Source organism: Schistocerca piceifrons, chromosome 1, assembly GCF_021461385.2.
Source record: "Schistocerca piceifrons isolate TAMUIC-IGC-003096 chromosome 1, iqSchPice1.1, whole genome shotgun sequence".
NCBI lineage: Eukaryota > Metazoa > Arthropoda > Insecta > Orthoptera > Acrididae > Schistocerca > Schistocerca piceifrons.
The window spans coordinates 598467828-598493695 of record NC_060138.1 but is presented as its reverse complement, the minus strand read 5'-3'; the positions used below and the strand labels follow the sequence as shown (position 1 = coordinate 598493695).

Here is a 25868-nt window from a genome sequence, read left to right as displayed (position 1 = left end):
AGGTTAGTTAGGTTTAAGTAGTTCTAAGTTCTAGGGGACTGATGACCATAGATGTCAAGTCCCATAGTGCTCAGAGCCATTTGAACCATTTGGTTCAGGAGTAAGCAGTAATTTTAATTTTATGATAATCATTGAAATAACTCTGATGAATTGTATGACTTGTGGAAAGGGAAAGTGATCTGAGAGCAGTGAAAATCAGAGAGAGAGAGAGAGAGAGAGAGAGAGAGACAGAGAGAGGACGAGAGCCTGATCGCTAGTGAGAGAGTCGAACAGTGAGAGACAGGGCGGCTGCCGGTTCGTGTGTATGCAAATGGCAGATCGAGTTCATGTTGGAGTAAAACGTACGCAAAATACCACCCAACACCTACTTTCTGAATACAGTATGGAATTAATACTGACGTGGATATCGTGAGAAGGAAGTGAGTGACGTGGGCCCCGTGAATTGTTGTTATTTCTCGATAGTATCCATGGAATAAAGAGAAAGTAATCCTACCATCCCCTCCTAATATTCATCTTAACTCAGATAACATAGACCACACACAGGAGGTATCTGGCCTCCCACCTCCCAAGTTATTTGTAACGTGTTTACGAAGAGGTGTAGCTGCATGCTTTTCGGCGCTCCGTCACAGTAGTAAACTGGCTTAGCTAAGTGCTACTGTTTGCACCGAACAGATTATCATGGGTATAGCACAAAAGCCCGGTGATGTTTATAAATTATAGTATTATAAGATTTTTCAACTATTGCCTCCGTACTATTTTACCTGTACTTACACAGTGTTTAGTTATTTTATTTTACTGCATATCAGGCCAACCTTGGCCTGCCCAAGAAATTATTTGAGTGTAACCCAAAACATACGTCGTTAACGGATTAAACATTGTAAGTGTTCTTTTTATTCTGGTTTAATTCTGATGACTAGGGACAATGGTTGCTTTGTACTTTGTGTTTTAATTCTGTTTTTCCTGATACGTGTACAACCGCCTGGAAATGGCTAAACAGCCGAGACATCTTAGTGTACATAATCAAACTAAATTAGAACTGAAAAACAGCATGCAGGAAACTTATTTCTTTCAAGAAGTCTACTACGGCTGTCGCACCTGTTGTAACTAAATTATTGTCATGATGCTCCGTTTCAAGTTGATGTTTCCGTTTCCAACGATGCCTTGTTGCACACAGAGTGTTGTAAATCATTCAAAATTATCTATTTTTCGTTCCTCTAAAGCAATGGTCGCCACATGTACGGCGTATGCAAAGAAACAGAGATAATATTTTTTGAAATGCTGCGCGGCGTAAATGCCTTTATTGACGACCAGTCGTGGACCACCCAATCAGGTGACGTTTCTGGCTCGTGAGAATATATATCGAAGTTTTGCTTCCTGTTGCGATGGTGTACGTGGTTTTCGTCAGTTGGATTTTGTCAACAACTGATTTTACTAACTGACAGGAGATTCTTTTTGATCTTGGGTCGAACAATGCGGAATACATCAGGAAAAGTTCTTCTTCACAGTTGATATAAAATCGAATGTACTGCAGTCTTGGATATGCCTAATATGGCTCTGTCCCATACCGATCATCCATGTTTTTTTCGAACAACCGTAGAGCAGGAACATCTAAAGAGAAAGCTAGCGTCCTGCGTATGCCGCCAATATTCAACCGAAATTATCACGTGTCTTACGTATATCACCGTTTGTTTACATTTTGATTTGAGACTTACACTTTAATATTAAATTTATTTGTGCTGTTTTTACATAATTATTTATAAATAACAGCAGTGGGGAGTAACTGTTGCTTCTAATTATGTCAAAGGATGAAAAGTTGCTTTTCACAAATAAGTACTATACTCGTGAGGGTGTCATTCTAGTTACCTTTCTAGAAAGAACTGCTTTATGCGTTGGAAATATTGCGATATTACTAAATTAATATCCAAGGGCTGATACGTGTGACTGTATAGCAATATATTTGGAAGAGCTAGGGAAACGGTCATCATCATCAGTTATCTGCTATATTAGCAGGTCCTTTGCCTCTCCATTTTCTGCGATCCATTGCTTCCTTCTTAAGGCTGCTGTATGTTGTACCGTCCATCATGTCATCCAGTATCTGGAATCTCTTCCTTCCTCGCTTCCTTTTCCCTTCTACAAAACCTTCTAAAACTGTTTTTATCAGTCCGTCATTCTTTCTTAATATATGCCCAATCCAATTTCTTTTTCTTCTCTTTATTACATCTAGTAACTGCCTTTTCTCTCCCACTCTTCTCAGTACCTCTTCATTTTTTACTCTGTCCATCCAACTTATTCCTTCCATCTTCCGCCATGTCCAGATCTCAAAAGCCTCCAGCCTTTCTCTGTCTTTTTTCCTCATAGTCCATGTTTCAGCACCATATAGAAGAACACTCCATACAAGACATTTTATGAGTCTCTTTCTGAGTTCTCTGTCCATACCGCTGCAGAAGATTCTCCTTTTCTTATAAAACGCCTCTTTTGCCATTGCTATCCTTGTTTTAATTTCTGTGGTGCACTTCCAGTCGGTGTCCATCCTGCTTCCAAGATACTTAAAATTTTGCACCTGTTCTAGTGTTTCTCCATTCAGCACAATTTTTATTTCCTTATTTCCTCCTATTGCCAATACTTTTGTTTTATTTGTGTTAATTTTCATTCCATATTTTTTTCCTTTAGTTGCAATGGTGTCCACCAAATCCTGTAATTCTTTTTCCCCTGTGGCTAGAAGGACCATGTCATCAGCAAATCTCAAGCACCCTACTCTTCTTCCTCCAATTTCTACTCCTTTGTCATCTAATGAGCATTGGTCAATCATATTTTCCAAGTACAGGTTGAAAAGAGTAGGTGATAAACAGCATCCTTGTCTTACTCCTTTCCCTAGTCTGATCCAGTTTGTACTTCCTCCTCTCACTTTAACTGAAACTTTTTGATTAAGGTACAATGAGTTTATAAGTCTTCTGGTTTTCCAGTCCACTCTTTTTTCCCTCATAATAGTCGCCAGCTTGTCCCAAACCACATTGTCAAATGCCTTTTCTAAATCGATGAAGCACATATATAGGTCTCTTCCTTTTTCAATAAACCTTTCTCCCAAGATTTGTAGGAGCCCTATTGCATCTCTGGTGCCCGTATTCCGTCTAAAGCCAAACTGCTCCTCGCCGAGATTCTCCTCTATTACTTTTTCAAGTCTTTTATTAATTATTCTTAACATCACTTTGGCTGCATGTGAAATGAGGCTGATTGTCCTGTGCTCACTGCATTTCTTGGTTCCTTGTTTTTTCGGCAATGGAATCATTACTGTTGTCAAAAAGTCCTCAGGCCATTCACCACTGTCATATATTTTATTACATAACCTCAATATTTCTCTTATTCCATTGTGGTTCAAGCATTTTAGTATTTCTCCCGGTATTGTATCTGTACCTACTGCTTTGCCATTTTTCATTGCATCAATGGCAGACTTTACTTCTTCCATTATGATGGTCGGTCCTTTCTCTTCATCACTTACACTGTTGTGTGGTTCAAGTTCTAGAGTTTCTGGTTTGCTATTTGCCCTATTGCATCTCTGGTGCCCGTATTCCGTCTAAAGCCAAACTGCTCCTCGCCGAGATTCTCCTCTATTACTTTTTCAAGTCTTTTATTAATTATTCTTAACATCACTTTGGCTGCATGTGAAATGAGGCTGATTGTCCTGTGCTCACTGCATTTCTTGGTTCCATGTTTTTTCGGCAATGGAATCATTACTGTTGTCAAAAAGTCCTCAGGCCATTCACCACTGTCATATATTTTATTACATAACCTCAATATTTCTCTTATTCCATTGTGGTTCAAGCATTTTAGTATTTCTCCCGGTATTGTATCTGTACCTACTGCTTTGCCATTTTTCATTGCATCAATGGCAGACTTTACTTCTTCCATTATGATGGTCGGTCCTTTCTCTTCATCACTTACACTGTTGTGTGGTTCAAGTTCTAGAGTTTCTGGTTTGCTATTTGTGTTATATAGCTCTTTTATATATTCTTCCCATCTCTGGAGGACATCGTCACGATCTTTATACACTACCTCTTCGTCTTTACTCAAAATTTCCATAGTAGCACTTTCTGCTCTGTTTTGTTCCCATGTCATAGTCTTTACTCTGTTGTATAGTAAGTCGTATCTTCCTTTCCTGTCCAGTTCTTCAATTTCATGACATTCCTCTTTTAGCCATTTTTTCCTAGCCTGCTCTGTTTCTCTTCGCAGTTCGTTATTTAACCTTCGGTGTATCTTTCTTGCATCTTCAGTGTTCTTGTTTTTCAATTTTCTTCTCTCCTTCATCTTGGAAATCATTTCTTGTGTGACCCATGGTTTTTTTGACCTTTTCCCTTTTACATATCCTATATTTTGCTGTCCTGCTTTAATGATTCCTTCTTTCAGCATATTCCAGTACTCATTGGCATTATCAGGTGCTTCTTTGTCTCGTAATGTGATTAGAAAGTAATGTGATTAGAAAGTCCCGAGACAGCATTTCTGTAATTTGTTCTTTGTTGGACCTTATCTTCTCTAGATCCCATTTCTTCACCATTGTCGCCTTTTTCAGTTTTTTCATTCTTATTTCTATTTCTGCCATAAGTAAGTTGTGGTCACTATTAATATCTGCACCTGGTAATGTGTGCACCTTCTTGATTCCATTCCTGTATCTTTCTTCTACCAGTATAAAATCGATTTGGTTTCTATATTTATCCCCTGGTGATTTCCAAGTGTAGAGCCTCCTCTTATGGTTCTTGAACCATGTGTTTGCCACTATCAGCTGCCTTTCCCTGCAGAAGTCAATTAACCATTCACCTCTGTCATTTCTCTTTCCAATACCATGACTGCCTACTATGTTTCCGTCTTTCCCTTCTCCCACAATGGCGTTCCAGTCTCCCATTACTATTTTGCAGCATTTTTTATTTTCGTCCATTATTCTCTCTATTACATTGTATGTTTCCTCTACAATTTGGTCATCATGTTCTGAAGTTGGCATATACACCTGGACAATCAGTAAATCTTTTTGTGCTCCTTTCAGCCTTACACCAATAACCCGGTCATTTGCATAGTCTACATATTCCACACATTTAGCCAATTCCTTTGTCATAATCATTCCTACTCCATTAATTCCTTTTACTTCTCCTCCTGAGTAGTAGAATACATATTCATCTGACTGCAACTCTCCATGTCCATTCCATCTTACTTCAGCAACTCCTACGAGGTCCATATGATTCTTTTCCATCTCTCTTTTAAGGTTTTCAAGTTTTCCTGCTTGTAGCAGAGTTCTGACATTCCAGGTACCAATTCTCGTTTTGATTTTTTGCCTCCTTTCAAGTTGTCCCCCCCCCGGAGATCCGAATAGGGGACTATTTTACCTCCGGACACTGATTTAACATGAGAGGAAGCCATTTTTTGTGCATAAAATGGAGACTGCATTATGCAGGGAAGATAATCTGCGGTGGTATACCGTTGCCTTCCGCAGTTCTGGAGGCCGCCCCTAACATGGGATACAGACGCCTTTTGCAGCCGCCCGCTCCGGGTCAGACGCTGCATGAGAAGTATAGGTTGGAAAATGAAAGACCCCTAGCCCTCGAAACCTAATAGCGTCAGGGTCGGAAAAGAACAAGAGCTGGCCTAGGGTGGCCACATAGGAAAAATAAGAGTGAGGAGCCTGGCATAAGTAAGTGGAAGCAATGCCAGGACTCAGCTCAGGGAAACGGTAGAATAACTTAAAACAGTGGAGCTGTCCCTGGACAGGTCAGTCGCTGGGGTCATTGCCAGTGAAAAGCAAGGTTCAGACATCTAGGTCCGATGCTGCACACAGTTTTAATCTATCAAATAAAACTATATATATGGTTCCAGAGAGCTTTTCAAGTCTCAATCTGTTATGTACATACGCAGATCTGTCAAAAAGTTTCACATCAGCGAATATTCCGCGCAGAATGAAAGATTAATTCTGCTAAGTCTTGACTTTCTTTGTTGCTTTATCTTGGTCGATGCTGGGTCCAGGATTTGTGGCTGTTTAGATCATTGCATGTGTTGACATGACCAACAAACCTCTGTGATAATGCGACCAGCCCAACTTGAAGTTGACGTAAGGTGATGCACCGCACATCACGCAGAAGGACATCTAGATTAATATGTACCACGTTTACAGCACAACATGTATTTGTACAATCGGGGATAACTGAAGTTTCATCATTTCTAGAAACGACTGCAGAGACAGTTGTGAATCTGGAATTTCTGTGAAGAAGCAAACAAAAAATAAATTAAGGCGCAAGCAGTCTGATAAATGATGGTTACCCAAAGGTCAGATAAAGAAACATCGATTGAAATCTATGTGCAAGAGATGTACAGGAGATAAATTGTAACACGACATCTTAGTCAGTCCATTGTAACCGTAAGTTTATTGCGGGTACTCTCGCCTTGTTGGATGCGTTTCACGTTCTTTGAACATATAACATAGTGATCCCAGTCCAAGAAGCTAAAATCCAACGAAGTGAAGTAAGTAGTTTGTGAGAGGCTCTATTTGTAATGGAACGAAAATTCGTGAAACTGTTCGTGTACTCCGAACAAACTAAAACTGAGACAGCACGTATAACACTTTACCGCCCGTAGAATGATTCTCTTACTTCGATGACAGTGACTTTATTCTTCAAAGATATGCATAGCAGTAGTTTTGGAATGACTTCTGATATACACGGTCACGCTGCACTACATAACAAAAATTTACATATGTAACAATAATTTACGTATGACCTCTGCTGTCCTATTCCGCGTGTAAGATTCAATTTTTTATCGTGGTGTAAATTTTTAAGATGTTTATAACAAAACAGGCCAACGGCCTTTAGAAACACCTGTTCTCGTCAGATCATCGAAGTTGAGCGGTCGGACTGGGCTAGCACTTGGATGGGTGACCATCCGGTCTGCCGAGCGCTCTTGGCAGGCGGGGTGCACTCAGCTCTTGCGAAGCAAACTGGAGAGCTGCCTGATTGAGCTCCGGTCTCGTAAACTGACATACGACCGGGACAGCGGTGTGCTATGCCCATCGTTAAGGGGAGCCGGAGGTGGTCAAATCCAAAAAATTACGATTTTTTTTTCGCTACCGAAAATTAATTGGAACATTCCTCTTTAATGTAAACTTTGAATTATTGTTCTACTCGCCCTAGAAGTGGAGTTATTACTATTTTCCCCCACGCCTGCAGAGGAAATGGGCGGCCGCTGAATGCATCTAACACCCACTCGTGACTTCCTGGCGATCTGCTTGGAATTTTCTCGGCCTGTTACGCATACAACGCCTTATGTTACGCATACAGCGAGTGTGCAAGGGTTGGCTACATTGTTTTCTGTGACAAATGAAGCGCTAAGAGCGCGGAACATCGTCTCTTTGCTGTTTACCGTTTCGAATTAGTTCAGTGTTGCGCATGTTGTTGGTAGTATTATACTTCTTGTGTAAAGCGTTGTTCTGGTTACGATGCCACGTTTTAGTAACCGTGTATATAAGAAGAGGAAGAACGTAGGGAAAAGAAAATTAACACTAATACCAAGTTGCGATACTACAATTACTGAAACAGTGCGTTCTTCTGCTAAGCAACACATGGCCGGCCATAGCCCTGTGACATCTTCTAGCAAGAAGCTGACTGGTGGAAGTGACAGATTTCGTGAATATGTTAGTGATAGTGATGATATTAACGAAGCACTGAATATTGGATTATTATCTTCTGTGCTGATTGAAAGTTTTCTGTGCAAAATGTGTTCAAGTGTAGGAGTGGGACTAGAGATAACAAAGCACTTTGGTTTAGCTTGTGAGATGAAGATAATCTGTGCATGTTGCAAGTATCAAGTGACTTGCTACAATTCACATGCCAGTCTGTTTGGTGAAAATGGACGATCTAGAGCGTTTGATGTGAATGTTCGACTTGCGTATGGTCTTCAATCCATTGGAAAAGGGTCCACTGCTGGTAAACTTTTTTGTGGTATTATGAACTTGCCATCGCCTCCAAGCAAAGTTGGGTACTACTGTGTACTGGTAGGATCCTCTGTTGAAGATGTGGCTTTGAAAACCATGAAGGAAGCAGTGGAGGAATCTGTAGAAATGAACTGTGGTTCTAGGGATTTTGTAGTGGCATTAGATGGTTCCTGGCAAAAGAGGGGTCATAAATCACTGGATGGGCTACTTGTGGTGATAGTGCAAAAGTGATAGATGTTGCAATATTATCAAAACATTGTAGGTGCAAAAATAAAATCAAAGGAGAGCACAGTGGAACCTGTGAGGCAAATTTTAGTGGATCAAGTGGAGCAATGGAAGTGGATGGAGTGAAACAAATTTTTGAACGTTCAGTTCCCAGATATAACGTTCGGTACAAATAATACCTTGGGGATGGTGACTCCAAAGGTTTCAAGACTATAGAGGAACTGAAACCATATGGAAATGAATTTGTAGTTGAAAAGTTGGAATGCATTGGGCATGTGCAAAAGCGTATGGGTGCACGGCTTCGAAGGCTCAAACAAACTTTGGGTTCAAGTAAGCTCAGTGATGGAAAGACAATAGGAGGGAGAGGCAGGCTTACTGATGAGGTGATTGAACGTCTACAGAGATACTATGGGTATGCTATAACGCAAAATACTAGTAATGTTAGTGACATGCAAAAAGCAGTGTGGGCATTGTTCCTTCATACTGCCTCTTCCAATGAATACCCTCAACACAGCCTGTGCCCAAAAGATTCCTGGTGCAAATATAATGCAAAAAAGGACTATGATCACAAACATGGTTTGCCAGCAGCTGTGATAAATGCAATAAAACCAATTTTTCATAACTTAGCACAGCCAGAATTGTTACACAAATGTCTACACAGAAAGACGCAGAATCCTAATGAGAGCGTAAATGGTTTGGAAAGTGATTCCTAAAAGGGTGTTTGTAAGCATAAAAACACTGCACTTTGGCATTTATGATGTAATAGCAACCTACAACCAAGGGAACAGTGTGAAGTGTGAAGTTCTGAAGGCATTAGGATTTACAGCTGGGGTGAACACTGTACGAGCACTAAGAAATATTGACAGAGAAAGGATAAGAGGAGCAGAAAAAAGAGAAAGGCATATGAAGTTGATGGAACAACAGGCCAGAAAAGAAGACAGAAGAGGTAGCTTTTGGAGGATGAAGAAGAAGACCCTGATAATTCATCCTATAGTGCAGGAATGTATTGAGAAACTTTAATAGCCATTTCCCATAAATTAGAATTTTTCAAATATAAGGAACATTTTCTCAAAATCCACTCAAGCTATAGAGATGAAATTTTTATACAGCACTCCTAGTGGTCAAACTTACATTGTAACACAGACATTTGGCAATATGTTCAGTAGTTTCATGTCAGTTTAATTATAAAGCAATTATTTGTAAATAAATTTGGGTCATTAATAAAAAAATAATTGGAAGGAAACTAGAAAAGATAGTCGAAAATCCCTCTGTCATAACTGCAATAGTAAACCATTCTATATGTAAAAAAAAATTCAGATTTTAACATGGGCAGCATAGGCACCTCCAGCTCCCCTTAACCGAATCCAGTGGCTCCTGTGGGCTGAGGATGACACAGCGGCCGGTAGGTACCAGTGGGCCTATTCAGCCGAAGTTGTTTTTTTGTGTAACAAAAGATCTAAAGGAAAATGAAAAAATATGAGTATTAATTGCAATAATTTGACATATGTTTCACTCACGTATAGATTGAATGTGTTTAACTACCTACGAATGTAAAGATGTAATACAGCAGATGCAACATCGCATGTTTAGATTGTCCCTGTTGTTATATTTCGGTTTTGGCGTAATTTTATTTGTTGGTAACAAATTAATATCCACAGTTACAATAGATACTTCATAGCAAAATTAGAGCTTTTCAGTATGCATTATTATTTGATTAGTTAGATGTGAGAGATTAGAATCATCAAAGATCACAGACTTTCGTCAAAGATGTCAGAGAAATTAAACAGAATCGTTGTCGAAAAATCTGAGCTGCAGATTCGGATTACTGCGTTTAGATCATTACGAGCACGGAAATTATTTTCTCTTGTTTGAGAAGGTAAATTGGCGGCAGCGTAGGAGTGCAGAGGAATGTAATATTGACTCAAGCAGCCCCCAGAAATAAGGTACGAATATGAAACATTCATAAATTCATAAATGAATTAAGAACATATCTTCTAGTGACTCCTGTAATCAGCTGTTCAAATATTTCGACTCTAGATTTGCAAATTATCGGTAGCATTGTGTGAAAGTAAGTTCGTTGTAAGTAATCCTACATGTGTATACTATGTAACATACTGTACTTGCGCAATTTCTGATTTTTTTGTAGTTGTTGCATCTATAGTAATAACTGGATAACTGTGGAATAATGTATGTGCAAACGAGGAGCAGCTGTTTTAAAAGTATCAGCGTTGCTAGTAAGAGGATAATTTACAACATTTTGGACGACAAAATTCTGTTAGCTACTTCTCTGTGATAATAATGTGTAACTGAGTCATTACGTCGTTTGTTAACTCTCCCTTCAGTTGCCATTTAGAGAATACACAAGAATGAGAAAGAAAGACACTCTGGACACAGCTTCTCGATTACTTCAAAATGTACCGGTACCGTAGTTCTTTTAGCTGACAGAATGTTCTTCTGCTCAGACTGTAACAACAATGGTGAAAGGAAGAGCTTCTGTAGTGGTGTGTCTGTTGAAATACAGCGTGCTACAAAAAGGACTTTACAACTTTGAAAATCTATATAAATTAATTCATAGTAACTACAGAGGTGAGTGTAGTGTCAATTTGTAGGGAAATACATCAGGTTTTGTCTCGCGTTTGCGCAACTCGCCGGTGAAACTAAACACTTTCAGCGTATTCCAACTTCGACGACACTAGCTGCATCAGTTTTGAGGTTATGTGTATTCATAGAGTCTGGCGAATAGCACCGGAAAGCCTAGTTTACACGACGACATTAGGTTGCATGCAACTGCGCTACCGGTCACTGCGCATGCGCTCCTCGCGTTTGCACATCTCGCCGGTGAAACTAAACACTTTCGGCGTGTTCCAACTTTGGCGACACTAGTTGCATGAGATTTGAGGTTATGTGTATACATAGAGTGAAGACAAACTGAAATATGCAGTGAGGAACGGAGAATAATGTTCGATTTTTGGATATCTATGCTTTGCATAGGTCTTTGTGGTATTTCAGTGATGGTGATTACAAAAATAAGCGCCGGCCGCAATGGCCGAGCGGCTCTAGGCGCTTCAGTCTGGAACCGCGCGACCGCTACGGTCGCAGGTTCGAATCCTGCCTCGGGCATGGATGTGTGTGATGTCCTGATGACCTAAGATTTTAAGTCTCATAGTGCTCAGAGCTATTTGAATCATTTTTGAACAAAAATAAGCAATATATTGCTGCTTCTGAGACCTTCACATGCGATCAGAACACAGATATTTTTACAACATCTGAGGTGCAGGGCAAAATTTCTTGAATTAGAAGCACATATACAACTGAATTAAGAAAAATACAGGCAAATGTAATTCTAGCTGTGAAAATGCTCTCATCTACAATACTAAAATCCCATAGTTCGAGTTGGCCGACTTTTTTCAGGGAATTTTGTTGACAGGAGGGAAGGCTACACAGGTCAAGAAGCTGCATACTTTATTCAATATTTACCTATTTAAAACGTCGCAGCAGTGCTCCCCATTCGCAGATGTTTGAATTTTGAAATATTGCCACTGTACAGGTCTATCTTCAAGAGAGTAGTTTGCAAACCATTATCTTCTTAATGCGGCCTGTTTCGAATAATTACTGCTTCCTGTTAATGTCAATAATTATTACTGTTAATGTAAATAAGTATTGGTGTTAACGAAAAAGCGTCATCACCAACTAAAACCGCATCATATAGCGTACCGAGTGTTCTCGATTGTAATGCACGCAATGTGGCATTAATTTCAGTTCTGGCGACAGTGCTTCATGCATTACAGTATCTTTATTCCTTGTCGCATAATGAACTCTATTTAGAAGAAACGTGAGCACTTCTGGTGACATTCTAAGATAATTATAAGAACTTTTTGCGTCTTCCATTATTTCAGCAAGGATGCTGAGCAACCATGCTGACCAGTCACGAATCGAAACACGTTTCTTATTTTTTTTTCTTATGCAGCGATTCCACGCAACAGGCGTTAACTCCATGATAACTCGTGCGATGTGCAGCAGCCAAAACTTTTATTTCAGACACGACTCAGGAACCCATAAAACGACGAAACCGAAGTGTATACTGGCTTCGCCGTGTCTACAGTCAAATATGAAACCATTTGCATGCAACTCATTCCACGCAACGAGTGGCGCAACCCAATGTCGTCGTGTAAACTAGGCTTAAGGAGCACTAGCGGCAGTTGCGTTAAAAATGGCTGCCTTCAATGGACCTGTGCGTGCTATCTGTGTATTTTGTGATGAAGAATCGAAGTCGACGGCGACAGTTCAGCTAATTTTCGTACCAAGTACGCTAAAGATCCTCCTAGTAGGCCTACAATTTATGAGTAGAAGCAGGGTGCTTGGTAAGACAAGGGGAATCATCAGGTCGTCCAAGCACATCTGACGACGTCGTTTAGCGAGTGAGACGTTTTGTCAACAGCCCTACGAAATCGATCAACAGCCCTATGACATCGACCTGGCATTCATCTTGGAAATTTGCGGTAAGGTCTTTTGGGACCAAACGGCTGAGGCCATCGGTCCCTAAGCTTACACACTACTTAATCTAACTTAAACTAACTTACACTATGGACGACACACACACCCATGCCCGAGGGAGGACTCGAACCTCCCACATACGACTGACTGGCGTGTGTTGAGAAACCGTTTGCATTTGAAACCGTACAGATTGACGATCGTACAAGCAATGAAAGACACTGATAAAATTGCTCACAAGAACTTCTGTGCATATATATATGAGGATGAACATTTTTTTGACAAAATCAATTTTTCTGACAAGTCAACTTTTCACTTAAGTGGCTAAGTTAACATATCTAACTGTAGGATTTGGTGCAGTGAAAATCCACATCAATCTTGGCTACATGTTCGTTATAACCGTAAACTGAACATTTTTTGTGCATTGAGCAAGAACAGAGTGTACAGGCTCTTTCTTTGCCGTGAGAGAATCATCAATGCGACAGTGCATCTGGATATGTTAAACAATTTTTGATGTCACTGACCGCTGAGGATGACCAAGAACGAAATGTTTACTTCATGCAAGATGGTGCACCACCCCAGTACTTGGCTGACGTTGGGATTTTCTCAGTGATGGCTTTCATGATCAATGGATTGGCCATAATGCCACAATTGCCTGGCCCCCGCGTTCTCCAGACCTGACACCACTCCATTTTTTTAATGGGGATTCATCAGGGATATCGTATTTGTACCTCCTGTGCCATCTTCTCTACCTAAACTTAGAGCAAGAATTTACTCCGCCAATGAGCAAGTTACACCTACAATGGTACAACGAGTTTGGGTAGAAATTGACCTCCGATGGGATGTGTGCAGGATAACCAACGGAAACCATACAGAACATCTTTAATTTAAGGTAAAAAAAAATTTATGTGTTTTCCTACAAAATAACACTAAACCCAGCTCTATATCTTATTTAAATAAATTTATATAAATTTTTAAATTTGTAAAGTCGTTTATGAAACACCCTGTAGTCTATAGTCAAGGGCATTTTGACAGCAGATATGAAAAAATGCACCCACGGGAATGGGAACAATATCGTTTCCCATCAGCAAACGCACTTCTGGTCTTGTTAACTGTAGCTAAGGTTGTTTCCAATGCGTAGTTAAGAGGAATTTCTGCGTCTAAAGCTACACTAAGCAAACCATTGGAAGTGCGTGCTAGAATAAAGTCTCGTTGTACTAGTTATTAGGGCTTTTTCCCTTTCCATTCACACATGAAGCGTGAGAAGAATGACTCTTTAAATGTCTCTGTGTGCGCTGTAGTTAAACTAACCTTTTCCTCGCGATCCCTACAGGAGTGATATGTACTGGGTTGTAGTATATTCCTTGAGTCATCATTTAAAGCCAGTTCTTGAAAATTTTAAAGATAAACGTAAACAATCCTGAGAAAGCGTAATTTGAGTCTGCCAGCTCAGTTTCTTCAGCATCTCTGCTGCACTCTTCAACGGGTGAAACAAACCTCTGACCATTCGTGCTGCCATTCTCTTTATACGTTTAGTATCTCCTGTTAGTTATATTCTGTATGTGTCCCACACTTTTGAGCGTTATTCTACGATGTGTCACACGAATGATTTGTAAGCATCCTTCTTTGTAGTCTGATTGCATTTTACTAGTATTGCACCAATAAACCGAAGTCTGCCAATTGCTTGACCTACAACTGAGCATATGCTATCGTTTCATTCCACATGTATTTGTATCAGTTGACCGCTTCCAACTGTAACTCACTGATGTTATAGTCAAAGGATAGATCTCTAAGTTTTTTCGTTGTTTGAAGAGCTCAATTTTATATTTTTGAACATTTAAAGTAAGTTGCCAGTCTTCGCACCACTTCGAAATTTCATCAAGATCTGACTGAATATTTCTGGAGGTTTTTGCTTACAAAACTTCCTTATAGATAACTGCATCACCTGCAAAAAGTCTGATGTTACTATTAATATTGTCGACAAAGTCATGAACAAGCATGTTACAGCAAGGGTCCCAACATACTTCCATGGAGCACATTTAAAGTTACGAAGGCTATTCGGAAAGTAAGGTCCGATCGGTCGTGAAATGGAAACCACCATGAAATCCAAAAATGTTTTATTTGCAACAGTTAGCTACACTTTCCATCTGCTTATCATCATAGTCATTGCTCCAATTTAGATATTTGTCATAGCATTTAACCAACGTTCCAGTATTCTCATCGTAGAAGGCAACAGCTTGTACTTTCCGCCAATTCTCTACGCTGGTCTACAACTCGTTGTCTGTGCCAGAATGTTGTCTTCATAGCCAGCAGTTCATGTAAGCAAAGATGAAACTCAGAGGGAGCCAATTACGGACGGTCTCGTGGGTGATCAAACACTTCCCATCGAAAACGCTGCAGTAGTATCTTCATTGCTCCTGCAAATTGCGGCCGAGAACTGTCATGAAGAAGGAAATGCGTGACAGTTACGTTATGTGAACTGCATGACATCAGGCGAAATCTCTCACCAGGCCCTCATACTTGGCGGGAGACACTACTTGCTACGCTTCTTTACCTGCTGACTATACGTTCAGAACTGAAAAGGGCGACGTGACGCGATCGATGGGCATACTAGAGACACTGTCCAACACATCTGTGCGAAGCTTCATCGGATTTTCACTGCGGCTTCCATTTCGCGACCGATCGGACCTTATTTTATGAACAGCCCCCGTACTTCTACACTTATCGATGACTCTCCACCCAAGATAACTTGTTGTGTCCTTCCTACAAAAAAGAATAAAAGTCTTCAATCCAGTAACAAATTTTGCTTGATACCCAGTATGATCGTACTTTTGATATTTGTAGTTGTGGTACTGAATCAAATGCTTTTCGGAAATCGATAAATATTGCATCTGCACATCTGCCTTGATCCAATACTATTTTGGACAGTTCTACGGTGTATTTGCACAAGGTCAAGCGGTGTGTGTATACACTATTTTACCATCAGCTGGTTCCAGTCTTAGCATCTACCACGTTGTGTCGTTTCTTATCTGATCTGCTTTTGACGAACCTCTTGTTCCATTAGAAACAAATTGTTGTTTGTGTAACCAGTCTAACCAGAGACGTTTTATGGTTGACTGAAACATATTGGAGTTAATTCTCTGTATTAGTAAGGAGATAAAGAAGTACCATCAAATTTTAATCCAATTTCACTCTTGTCAGTAATCTCGAAAATTTATAAAAATTAATACAAAGCTCCTTCTTACTCATATGACTACATGTAATATATTGTCAACATAGATCTTCTGAAACGCTTCAAAGCATCCTTACGAGAGGTAATCATGAATTTTGGCCTCGAAAAATGAAGTTTGACCTTGATGCTTGCTGAGATTGTGAGTGTTCCTCTACATATTCACCTTTAATTTCTTCCAGCGGTACATGACTTGACGGAGACCATGGCTGTAGAAGCCTGCTTTGTGGCTCTTCAGGGAGCGTTCCACCCTGAAAATCACCTAGTCGCCATTATGGAAATGTCTGCCAAGCAATGGTTTCTTCATTCAAGGAAACTGGATGAATTTGTGTACCATGTTAAGAGAATACGGGGGTGACGCAAAGTTTGGTAGCCCAAAGAAGCACCTTGCACGATTGCATCCTGCACCTTATGAGCTGGGCCTATGTCGTGGTGCAAAAGAAGCCTCTTGGACAGCTTCTCGCGACGCTTCTTGTAACCCAATCAGATGACTTTGGTAGTAAGTTCCTGAGGCGGTTTGCTCCCTGTGGGCTTAAACTGCTAGCAGCACACCATGGCAAGTCCAAAAAACACTCAGTAAAACCTTTTTCGATGTTGATTGGGCTTTCATCTTTTTCGGCGGTATTGAACCACAAGTTTCCGTTGCTTAATTTGCTCCTTTGTTCGGTGTCACAGTGATACATGATACATGATGATTAGGCAGTTAAAGAATACGCACCCTTCGAAATTCTTGTAAAACAAAAAGTATGTGCCTATTAGTTGTCTGCATTTGTTCATTCATAATGAGCCACAGTGTTAAACTTTGAATACACTGGGGTGACAAGAGTCATGGAATACCTTCTAATATTGTGGCGGACCTACTTATTCCTGGCGTAGTACAGCAACTCGACGTGGCATGGACTCAGCAATTCGTTGGAAGGACCCTGCAGAAATATTGAGCCATGCTGCATCTACAGCCGTCTATAATTGCGAAAGTGTTTCTGGTGCAGGATTTTGGGCACGAAGTGACCTCTTGATTATGTCCCACAAATGTTCCATCGGTTTCAAGTCTGCTGATCTGAGTGGTCAAATTATTCGCTCGAATCGTCCAGAATGTTCTTCAAACTAATTGCGAACAACTGTGATGCACTGACATGGCGCATTTCGTCCATAAGAATTCCATCATTGTTTGGGAACATTAAGTCCACGAATGGCTTTCCAGTTAATGATCGGTTCTGTTGGACAAGAGGACCCAGTCCATTCCACACCATTATGGAGCCACTACCAACTTGCACAGTACCTTGTTGACAACGTGGGTCTATGGCTTCGCAGAGTCTGCTCCACACACCAACCCTTCCATCAGCTCGTACCAACTGAAATCGGAACTCATCTGACCAGGCCATGGTTTTCCAGTCATCTAGGATCCAACCGATATGATCACGAGACCAGGAGAGGCGCTGCAGGCGATGTCGTGCAGTTAGCAAAAGCACTCGCGACAGTCGTCTGCTACCGTATTAATTAACGCCAGATTTCGCCGCACTGTCGTAACTGATACGTCGTACGTCCCACATTGATTTTTGCAGTTATTTCACGCAGTATTGCTTGCCTGGTAGCACTGCCAACTCTACGCAAACGCCGCTGCTCTCGGTCGTTAAGTGAAGGCCGTCGGCCATTGCATTGTCCGTGGTGAGAGGTAATGCCTGAAATTTGGTATTCTCTGCACACTCTTGACACTGTGGATCTGAAGTACTGAATTCTCTGATGATTTCCAAAATGGATTGTCCCAAGCTTCTAGTTCCAACTACCACTCCGCATTCAAACTCATTTCATTCTCGTCGTGCGGCCATAATCACGTAGGAAACCTTTACACATGAGTCACCTGAATACAAATGACAGCTCTGCCAGTGCATTTTCCTTTTATACATTGTGTACACGATACTACCGCCATCTGTGTATGTGCATATCGTTATCCTTTATTGTATGATTATATGATAGCGGAACAAACATTGGTAGCAGTTACTTCTGTAAAATATCTGGGAATATGCGTTCCGATTTGAAGTGGAATGATCATATAAAATTAATTGTTGGTAAGGCGGATGCCATGTTGAGATTCATTGGGAGAGTCCTTAGAAAATGTAGTCCATCAACAAAGGAAGAGGCTTACAAAACACTCGTTCGACCTATACTTGAGTATTGCTCATCAGTGTGGGATCCGTACTAGGTCGGGTTGACAGAGGAGATAGAGAAGATCCAAAGAAGAGCGGCGCGTTTCGTCACAGGGTTATTTTGTAAGCGTGATAGCGTTACGGAGATGTTTAGCAAACTCAAGTGGCAGACTCTTCAAGAGAGGCGCTCTGCATCGTGGTGTAGCTTGCTGTCCAGGTTTCGAGAGGGTGCGTTTCTGGATGACGTATCGAATATATTGCTTCCTCCTACTTATACCTCCCGAGGAGTTCACGAATGTAAAATTAGAGAGATTCGAGCGCGCACGGAGGCTTTCCGGCAGTCGTACTTCCCGCGAACCATACGCGAGTGGAACAGGAAAGGGAGGTAATGACAGTGGCACGTAACGTTCCCTCCGCCAAACACCGTTTGGTGGCTTGCGGAGTATAAATGTAGATGTAGATGTAGATCCTAAGGCTCATATCATCTCAGTGTAAGCCAGCCATTTAAGGACATATATAGTTGGGCATAGCATACAAATATCAGGTTGTAATTCTGCGTGAACCATTTAATGGAACATCATCCTGCTGTGTATAAGCTGACTGGCACATTCACCCTGTGAATAGCGCAATCACAAGGCTGCAGTTATAAATAATTGACGATCTCCAGGTCGCCGGAGACAGCGTGCTAAGAGCGCTGAAATATTTTGCTTCCTGTAATGTGTCCTATAGACTAGCTTATGTTCTATAGTTTCGCCCACATTCTCGTATTTCGGGATAAAACCATATTCGAGCTCGTATTCGATACCATTTGTTTTCAGCCTCTTCGTTGCCTCTTTGTTTTACAGATGCATGTTGAAAGTAAGCCAGTCTGTAGCAGTTCTGGACGTGTGGGCTGTCGCATTGTCCTGCTGAAATTGCACAAGTCTGTCGGAAATCACAGTGGACATGAATGGATCCAGGTGATCAGACAGGCTCAGAGGTCCTATATAACTCCATCTGCACACGCTCTGCACCATTAAAGAGCCTCCACCAGCTTGAACAATCCCCTTCTGACATGCAGGGTCCATGGATTCATGAGATTGTCTCCATACCCTTACACGTCCATCCGCTCGATAAAATTTGAAACGAGACTCGTCGGAGCTGGCAACATGTTTCCAGTCATCAATAGTCCAACGTCAGTGTTGATGGGCCCAGGCGAGGCGTAAAGCTTTGTGTCATGCAGTCATCAAAGGTACACGAGTGGACCTTCGGCTACGAAAGCCCATATCGATGATGCTTCGTTCGCACGCTGACACTTGTTGATGGCCGAGCATTGAAATCTACTGCAATTTGTGGAAGGGTTGCACTTCTGTCACGCTGAACAATTCTCTTTAGCCGTCGTTGGTCCCGTTCTTACAGGATTTTTTTCTGGGCGCAGTAAAGTCAGAGATTTGATGTTTTGCTTGATTTCTTATGTTCACAGTACACTCATGAAATGGTCTGCGGGAAACTCCCCACTTCATCGCTACATCGGAGATGCTTTGCCCCATCGCTCGTGCGCAGACTATCATCACATTCAAATTCATTTAAATCCTGATAACGTGCCATTGCAGCAGCATAAACCGATCTAATAACTGCGCCAGACGCTTGTTTTATACAGACGTTGCCGACCGCAGCGCCGTATTCTGCCTGTTTGCATATCTCTGTTTTTGAATACGCATGCCTATATCCGTTTATTTGGCGCTTCAGTGTATAAGAAGTGCAGTGTCTTGTTGCTACATTTATGTAAAGGTTGCTTCCAATTTCGGATAATGTCATCAAGGTAGATATTGGGCACCCTTGTGTAACTCTTGTGTTTATTAATATTTCACTAATATTTGTTTGGCCCGCAAATATTGTGATCCTTGTATAGGCTTTTGAAGTTTTTATAAACTTGCTAAAATAGATATCCACTGCTTTTCATTATTGTTCAAATTTTCAGTTTACTTAAATAACGCTTTCACAAAGTCTTTAAAACCTATCTTTGTTTGCAAGTTGAATTGCCGTCTTTTTAATTCCATTCACTTGCATTTTCTCCTGAGCTAAGTATTGGAAAAAAATGCAGGAGTTTATGCGAAATGTTGGTTCAAACCCTAATTTTGTCACCAGGTTTGTAATTATACATCAGTAATCAAAATCACACAATGCGAATTACAGGCTGATCCCTTCAGTAAGATTGTGCCCTTGGATGGAACAAGGACGCGGAAGGAAACCGACCTTAACATTTTTTTTAATTGCGATGGGATTTGGAGGTTAAATTTTACAAAAAGAGAAGCATTATGCTGTCGCTGAGCTCAAACAGACAAAGTGATATTCAGTTCTAGGTTGAAGTTATGCAGGCTCTCTACAATACGAAGAGAACCGCTCAAAACGAACAAGTCAGAACTGTCACATTTTATAACAGTACAAGTTGTTTACTTTTGAATGTAACTGACTTCTAACAAGAATACCACCTGATCTTATGGCATTCTGTTATCGTATGTGATCTGGAGAAATGCTAGCCTTTAAAATTTTACAGTATATAAAGAAAAGAAATCTTCTGAATAAATCAAAATAAACATCACAAATATAGCAAAAATATTTCACTGCAAGAAACTCAATCATTATTACTTGCTTTTTAAGAGATAGAAATGTAAATCATCAAAAACTACGTGAAGTAAAGCGGTCATTTTTGTTGTTGAGGTCCACAATAACTCGTTGAATTGTCCCAGCTGGAATAACACCAATTTCTTAATGAATTTGGTATTTTAATTTGTACTGCAATCGTGACTTAGTTGTGGAGAAAGACAACATTAACACTCAGTGGTCTACACAGATGGATGCCTGCAAAAGCTCTTATGGTTGCAGTAGACAAATCGATTCCCTTAATCTACTTCACACATTATTGAACAGGAATGCGCCAAGACGTTAACGTAGGGATGTACAAACTGGCAGCAAAAATACTGGGGAATATTAATAGACAATGAACGTAAGTGGATCAGGCGCATAAAAGAAATCGTAGAAAAGACTGGAACAGGAATCAATATTCTTCGTGAAGTGTCCTACTTGAAATAGAATTTGACTGTGCAACACAGTAACTAAAATGTACAGAGCGCTGCCAGACCATATTTTGGTTTTGGGTATCTATGCTACGAGTGGACGTTACAAACACTATTCGCCCAAATTAATAGAATGCGAAATAAAGCGCTACGAATACACCCTGGAGCCATGAATTTGACGCTTTCCAGAACCGTCGTTATATTTGCGCCGCTTGAGCCTGTCAACTACACTTAAAATATGACCAAGTGACTAATCATTCCTTCATTTAAGCAATCCGCAATATACGACTCATATCGACCCACCATTCCGTAAAGAAGTGATTTCCATCGATAACAAATATATTTATTTAAACTAGTCGTCGATATCTCAGTCACCTGTAGTATTAACCGGTCAAAGTTGTGGACAAAATGTGCGAACTTGAAAGATAACACGACTTCTGTATAACGGAGCAACTTCTGACAACCAAAACATTGTATACAACATGAGCTCTTGAGCAGCTGCAGAACAATGGGATTATTATACACTGCGGGTCAATATCTGACGAAGCGAACTCTAATGTTCCCACAAAAGGATTGGATTATACAAACAGTCATCGGCAGTGACAATAACATCATAGGTAGCAGTGTTGGAGAACTTAAGATACGCAGAAAGAAGCGCCAGACGATACTACTGCGGTTTAGTCGGTTTCTTGATCAGCATTATCCCTGCAAAAAAGTACACTTCCAGCGCAGTCATAACCCTTATAGATGGTGTATGTTGAGAGTTGCATGGGGACTGGAAGCTATAGGAAAGAATGTGGTACTTCTGTGAGTGAAAGCACAAGGCAACATTTACTAAAATGAAAAGGCAGACCAAGGAAAGTCGAGCGTTAGCAATCACGCATTTATGTGTTAGCAGCTTTAAGAATTAGTCAATAGACTAACAGTCGGAAACTATCTGACTGATTGTATGAACTTAGTTTCTAATACCTAATAGATACAAAAACAGGCAACCACACAAGAAAAATTAATATGTAGACAAATCTGGCGAGCCTGGAGAAATATCACCGAAATGTGAGGCGACACTGTTACTGAAAAATATTCTCGCACAGTTTTAGTTGATAGTTTTGTAGTTGCGACTTCGCAACATCTCGTTGAAAGCAGACGTGGTAAAGTTCACTGAAAATTGTGGCATGCAGATGCAACAGGAGACTGTAGCATCTCATCATTTCGATACAAAGTAATAGTGTAATATCCTCCCCATTCTCAAAAGGAAAGTCCTATGACGCCGCTTAATGGAAAAGATACCGCCCTGTCAAATTACAGCTGTATAAAGGTCGTTGATGAATGGATTAGGATTCCTGTCTGCCCACTACCGGTAACCATTTCTTTTTACGTATCTTATAAGACGAATATAAGCTTAGAATCACGAAAGGATATTGCACACATGGAAGAGAGACGTGAGAACCAAATGTGGATTCTGACCACAATTTATTGGTTATGAACAACAGATTAAAACTGAAAAAATTGCGTAAACACAGGGAAATCCGAGAGATAGGGAGTTTTAGGTAACGAATAACTGAAACGGGGAAGGGGGGGGGGGGGGGAGAATACCAGAGAAGATGAATGGGTAGTTTGGAGACCTGAAATAGTGAAGGCAGCAGGCGATCAAATGGGCAGAAAGACCTTTTGAATAAGGTGTACCAGTACATATTTCAAAAGCTCTTGTTTGTCTATCGCTCTGTGTATTCCCAATACCTTTTTTGTATGAGATGAATGGGAAGTGTAAAAATCCTAGAGAGTAGACTTTCTGCAAAGAAAGCTAAAAATACTTCAGGAAGGAACAACGGGCTATTGTGAAAAAGTGCGACTGTTGCTACATGGAATTAATAGCAACACAAAAACGAAATTTCTTGCCATCCGATTTTGTTACTGATACAGAACCGGTATTTTATGAAGCAATCAGATCACAAACATGAAGTAACAGATTCAGTACCAACGTGTTTTGAGGAGTTACGTGCATCTGCATCGATTAAAATCTAGGGCTCATTGAAAATGAATGTCGGGGGACTTCGTAGAACATTTCTGAGTGACGCACTCGTAATTAGTTACACGTCTGAAAAACGGACAATGCGAAAAACATTGCTTTGCAGCTTCCCGAGAAGACGTATCCTGGAACGTTTGTCGATGATAGTGTGAGACAAAATACAGTATAATGGCATTAATGTGCTAAAGGAATTAAATGAATTTGTCAACTACAGCACCACTTGAATGGTACTCTATGTCGGAAGTATTTACATTTCGGGACAGTCAGGCCCAGTGTTTGTCCACTGTAATGGTCTGACACGCTTCTTGGATATGACCCTGAACGCCATGGATAAGGTTAAACAACCGCTTGAGTACCGCTATTGATCACAAGTTGCCACTGTGTTACTTCATCTGAAAAGATTCGATAATCTTGGTTTACATTTACTAACACATGACGATGAATGAATGACAATATATCTGCATTTTTTGACGTCTTAGTAAACGAATGGTAGGAAAAGTGGAGCTGTGGACTTAGGGATATCGTAGGCGAATCAAATTAATACACGTAGCGGATTTTAGCATCAGCAGATGCAATGTTGAGCGGCTGGAGAGGACAAAGTTATTCCATTCATTTCCATACACGACCATGTCATCCCATCTTTCGCTCCCCATCTGAAATCTCCACATAGTACTCCAGACAGACCACTCGGACACAGCTGAATAACCGTCTTCCTATAGCCCATTATTCCACCTATTTATTTCCCAAATATTTACCCTCTTGTGCAACTCCCTTACAACATAACCACAATATTTTTCTTCTGCAGTAAACAATGTAAGTTTCCTTATTACTTTTAATGTAAATGATCAAAGAATCGTCTCATTAAAATTAAATCGTGAAATGGCAATCATCTTAAGGCTCTTTGCTTTATATTTTTGAAGTTTGTAGATACTATTTGTTTTCAAAATCACTTGGCTGAAGAGCTGGAAAATTATCAGCCCGTTCCCCGCTCCTGTGTAGTGAGGCCATAAAATAACAGATAAAAACGAAAGTAAAAAACGCATGCATCATTACAGTTCCACAAAAGTGTCCTGTCTTCTGCCCAGCCCTTTTCATCACTTCTTCCATCTTTCTGCCGATCAAGAGCGTTCTTGATTGTTTCTTGACTGAAAACGCATGTGATGGGTTTACTCACAAGCTGGATCATCAAGAGATATCATCAACGAAACAGAGAATCTTATTGAAGCCATCTGCAACGCAAAACCTCAGAGATACTTCAAACAACAATTTGATTTTGCTTTTTCACGTGAAGAATACGGTTACAGCTTGGATCGCAAAGACGATTCTCCTTTATTTTTTGGCGGATTGCGGGGGCGGAGAATTGGATCAGCGATGTGACTGTAACGACATGAATCTGAAATACTTGGCTTGTGCCTACATTAACCAGGAATGACGTAACCTTTTTTTTTTAATACTGCTGATTCTTGGATGATGCGGCATTTTTATTGTCCACCAGTGTATTTGGGAAGTATTGAGCGTGATCTCATACAGACCGGATTTCGCGTCAATATTGACCTAACTATCATTAGTCAACAGGATTACACCTAAATAGCCCGTCTCTGATATTAGTGGATAAGCAGTCAAACCACTGGTGCAGAGTTAGCGGCAAAACATTTTGTTCGACATCAAGTAGGTATTTGCGAAATATGTTAATAAGGTATAGCAATCTCATCTATCAAAACTGAGTACGAGAATTAGACGTCTCTGAAAATTCAATTCACACCGACCTGTAAGGTCGCTTGGAGATGGAAAAGCTTTGTTCTTACTGAGTCTCACACTCCTTGTCAAACAGCATGTTAACTATGATAACTTCCTGGAAGGTTAAAACTGTGTGCCGGACCGAGACTAGAACTCGGGACCTTTGCCCGCGAAAAGCAAAGGTCCCAAGTTCGAGTCTCGGTCCGGTACACAGTTTTAATCTGCCAAGAAGTTTCATATCAGCGCAGAGTGAAAATCTCATTCTGCCAGCATCTTAACTAAGTTGCAAAACGAGTGCTACGTTTCCCAAACGGATCTCTCGCATTTATAAAGCACAGAATTGGTGACAAATGCCGCATACGATTTTTAGCTTGCGCATTGAACTCGCAGAACATTTCTTGCATCGAAGCACCTTTATGTGTAAACGTGTTTGGTACACTTGAATATCTGGGTCACTCACCTCATGACTATAGCACTGTCCTCCTCCATGCCACTCCTGAGCTGCCGACTACCCGCCAGCGACTGCGAATTCAGTAGCGCCGGCTGCTGCCGTGGGCGTCTACAGCCTGCCTAGGCGCATCCTCGCGGCGATCTGAGCAAACACTTCTGCGGAGGAGCTGACAGCTAGTCCTGCTACGAGACAAGGCTTTTATAACTGTCCCACCTGTTATTAGTAACTCACATCGTGCGATCGCTATAAATTTTGCCCACACTCTCACGTGCATGTGGCACGCGACAGCTACGAATCGTCATGAAATTGGATGTAATTTAAAACGGTCGTAATTTCAGTACTGTTCAAGATATCGCAGTGAGTGTGGTACTTGTGTACAGATAACGGATGAATAAGCAACGCAGTCGCCAGTAAAGGGGGAGAAAGAATGTTACGTAATTGATACTATGCTTTTCGTAAGTCTAGTACATTCACGCTGTGAGAATATGTGTTCTGTCTAGCAGCAAAACAGTTGGGGTGTCAGGAGATCTAGTTTGATAAGGTTGA

The 25868-nt window shown here is 40.7% G+C and overlaps 1 protein-coding gene across 1 annotated transcript in view; it reads right to left on the bottom strand.

Moving 5' to 3' along the window:
- The window catches only part of LOC124802555 (ATP-sensitive inward rectifier potassium channel 12-like), a 153044-nt gene extending 127589 nt beyond the window's left edge, over positions 1-25455 (bottom strand). Inside the window, exon 1 of the mRNA XM_047263425.1 lies at positions 25332-25455. Within this exon, the coding sequence (XP_047119381.1) occupies positions 25332-25360 (29 nt within the window). The 5' untranslated portion in view covers positions 25361-25455. The remainder of the gene's footprint in view (positions 1-25331) is intronic.
- Between the last annotated feature and the right edge of the window lie 413 nt (positions 25456-25868).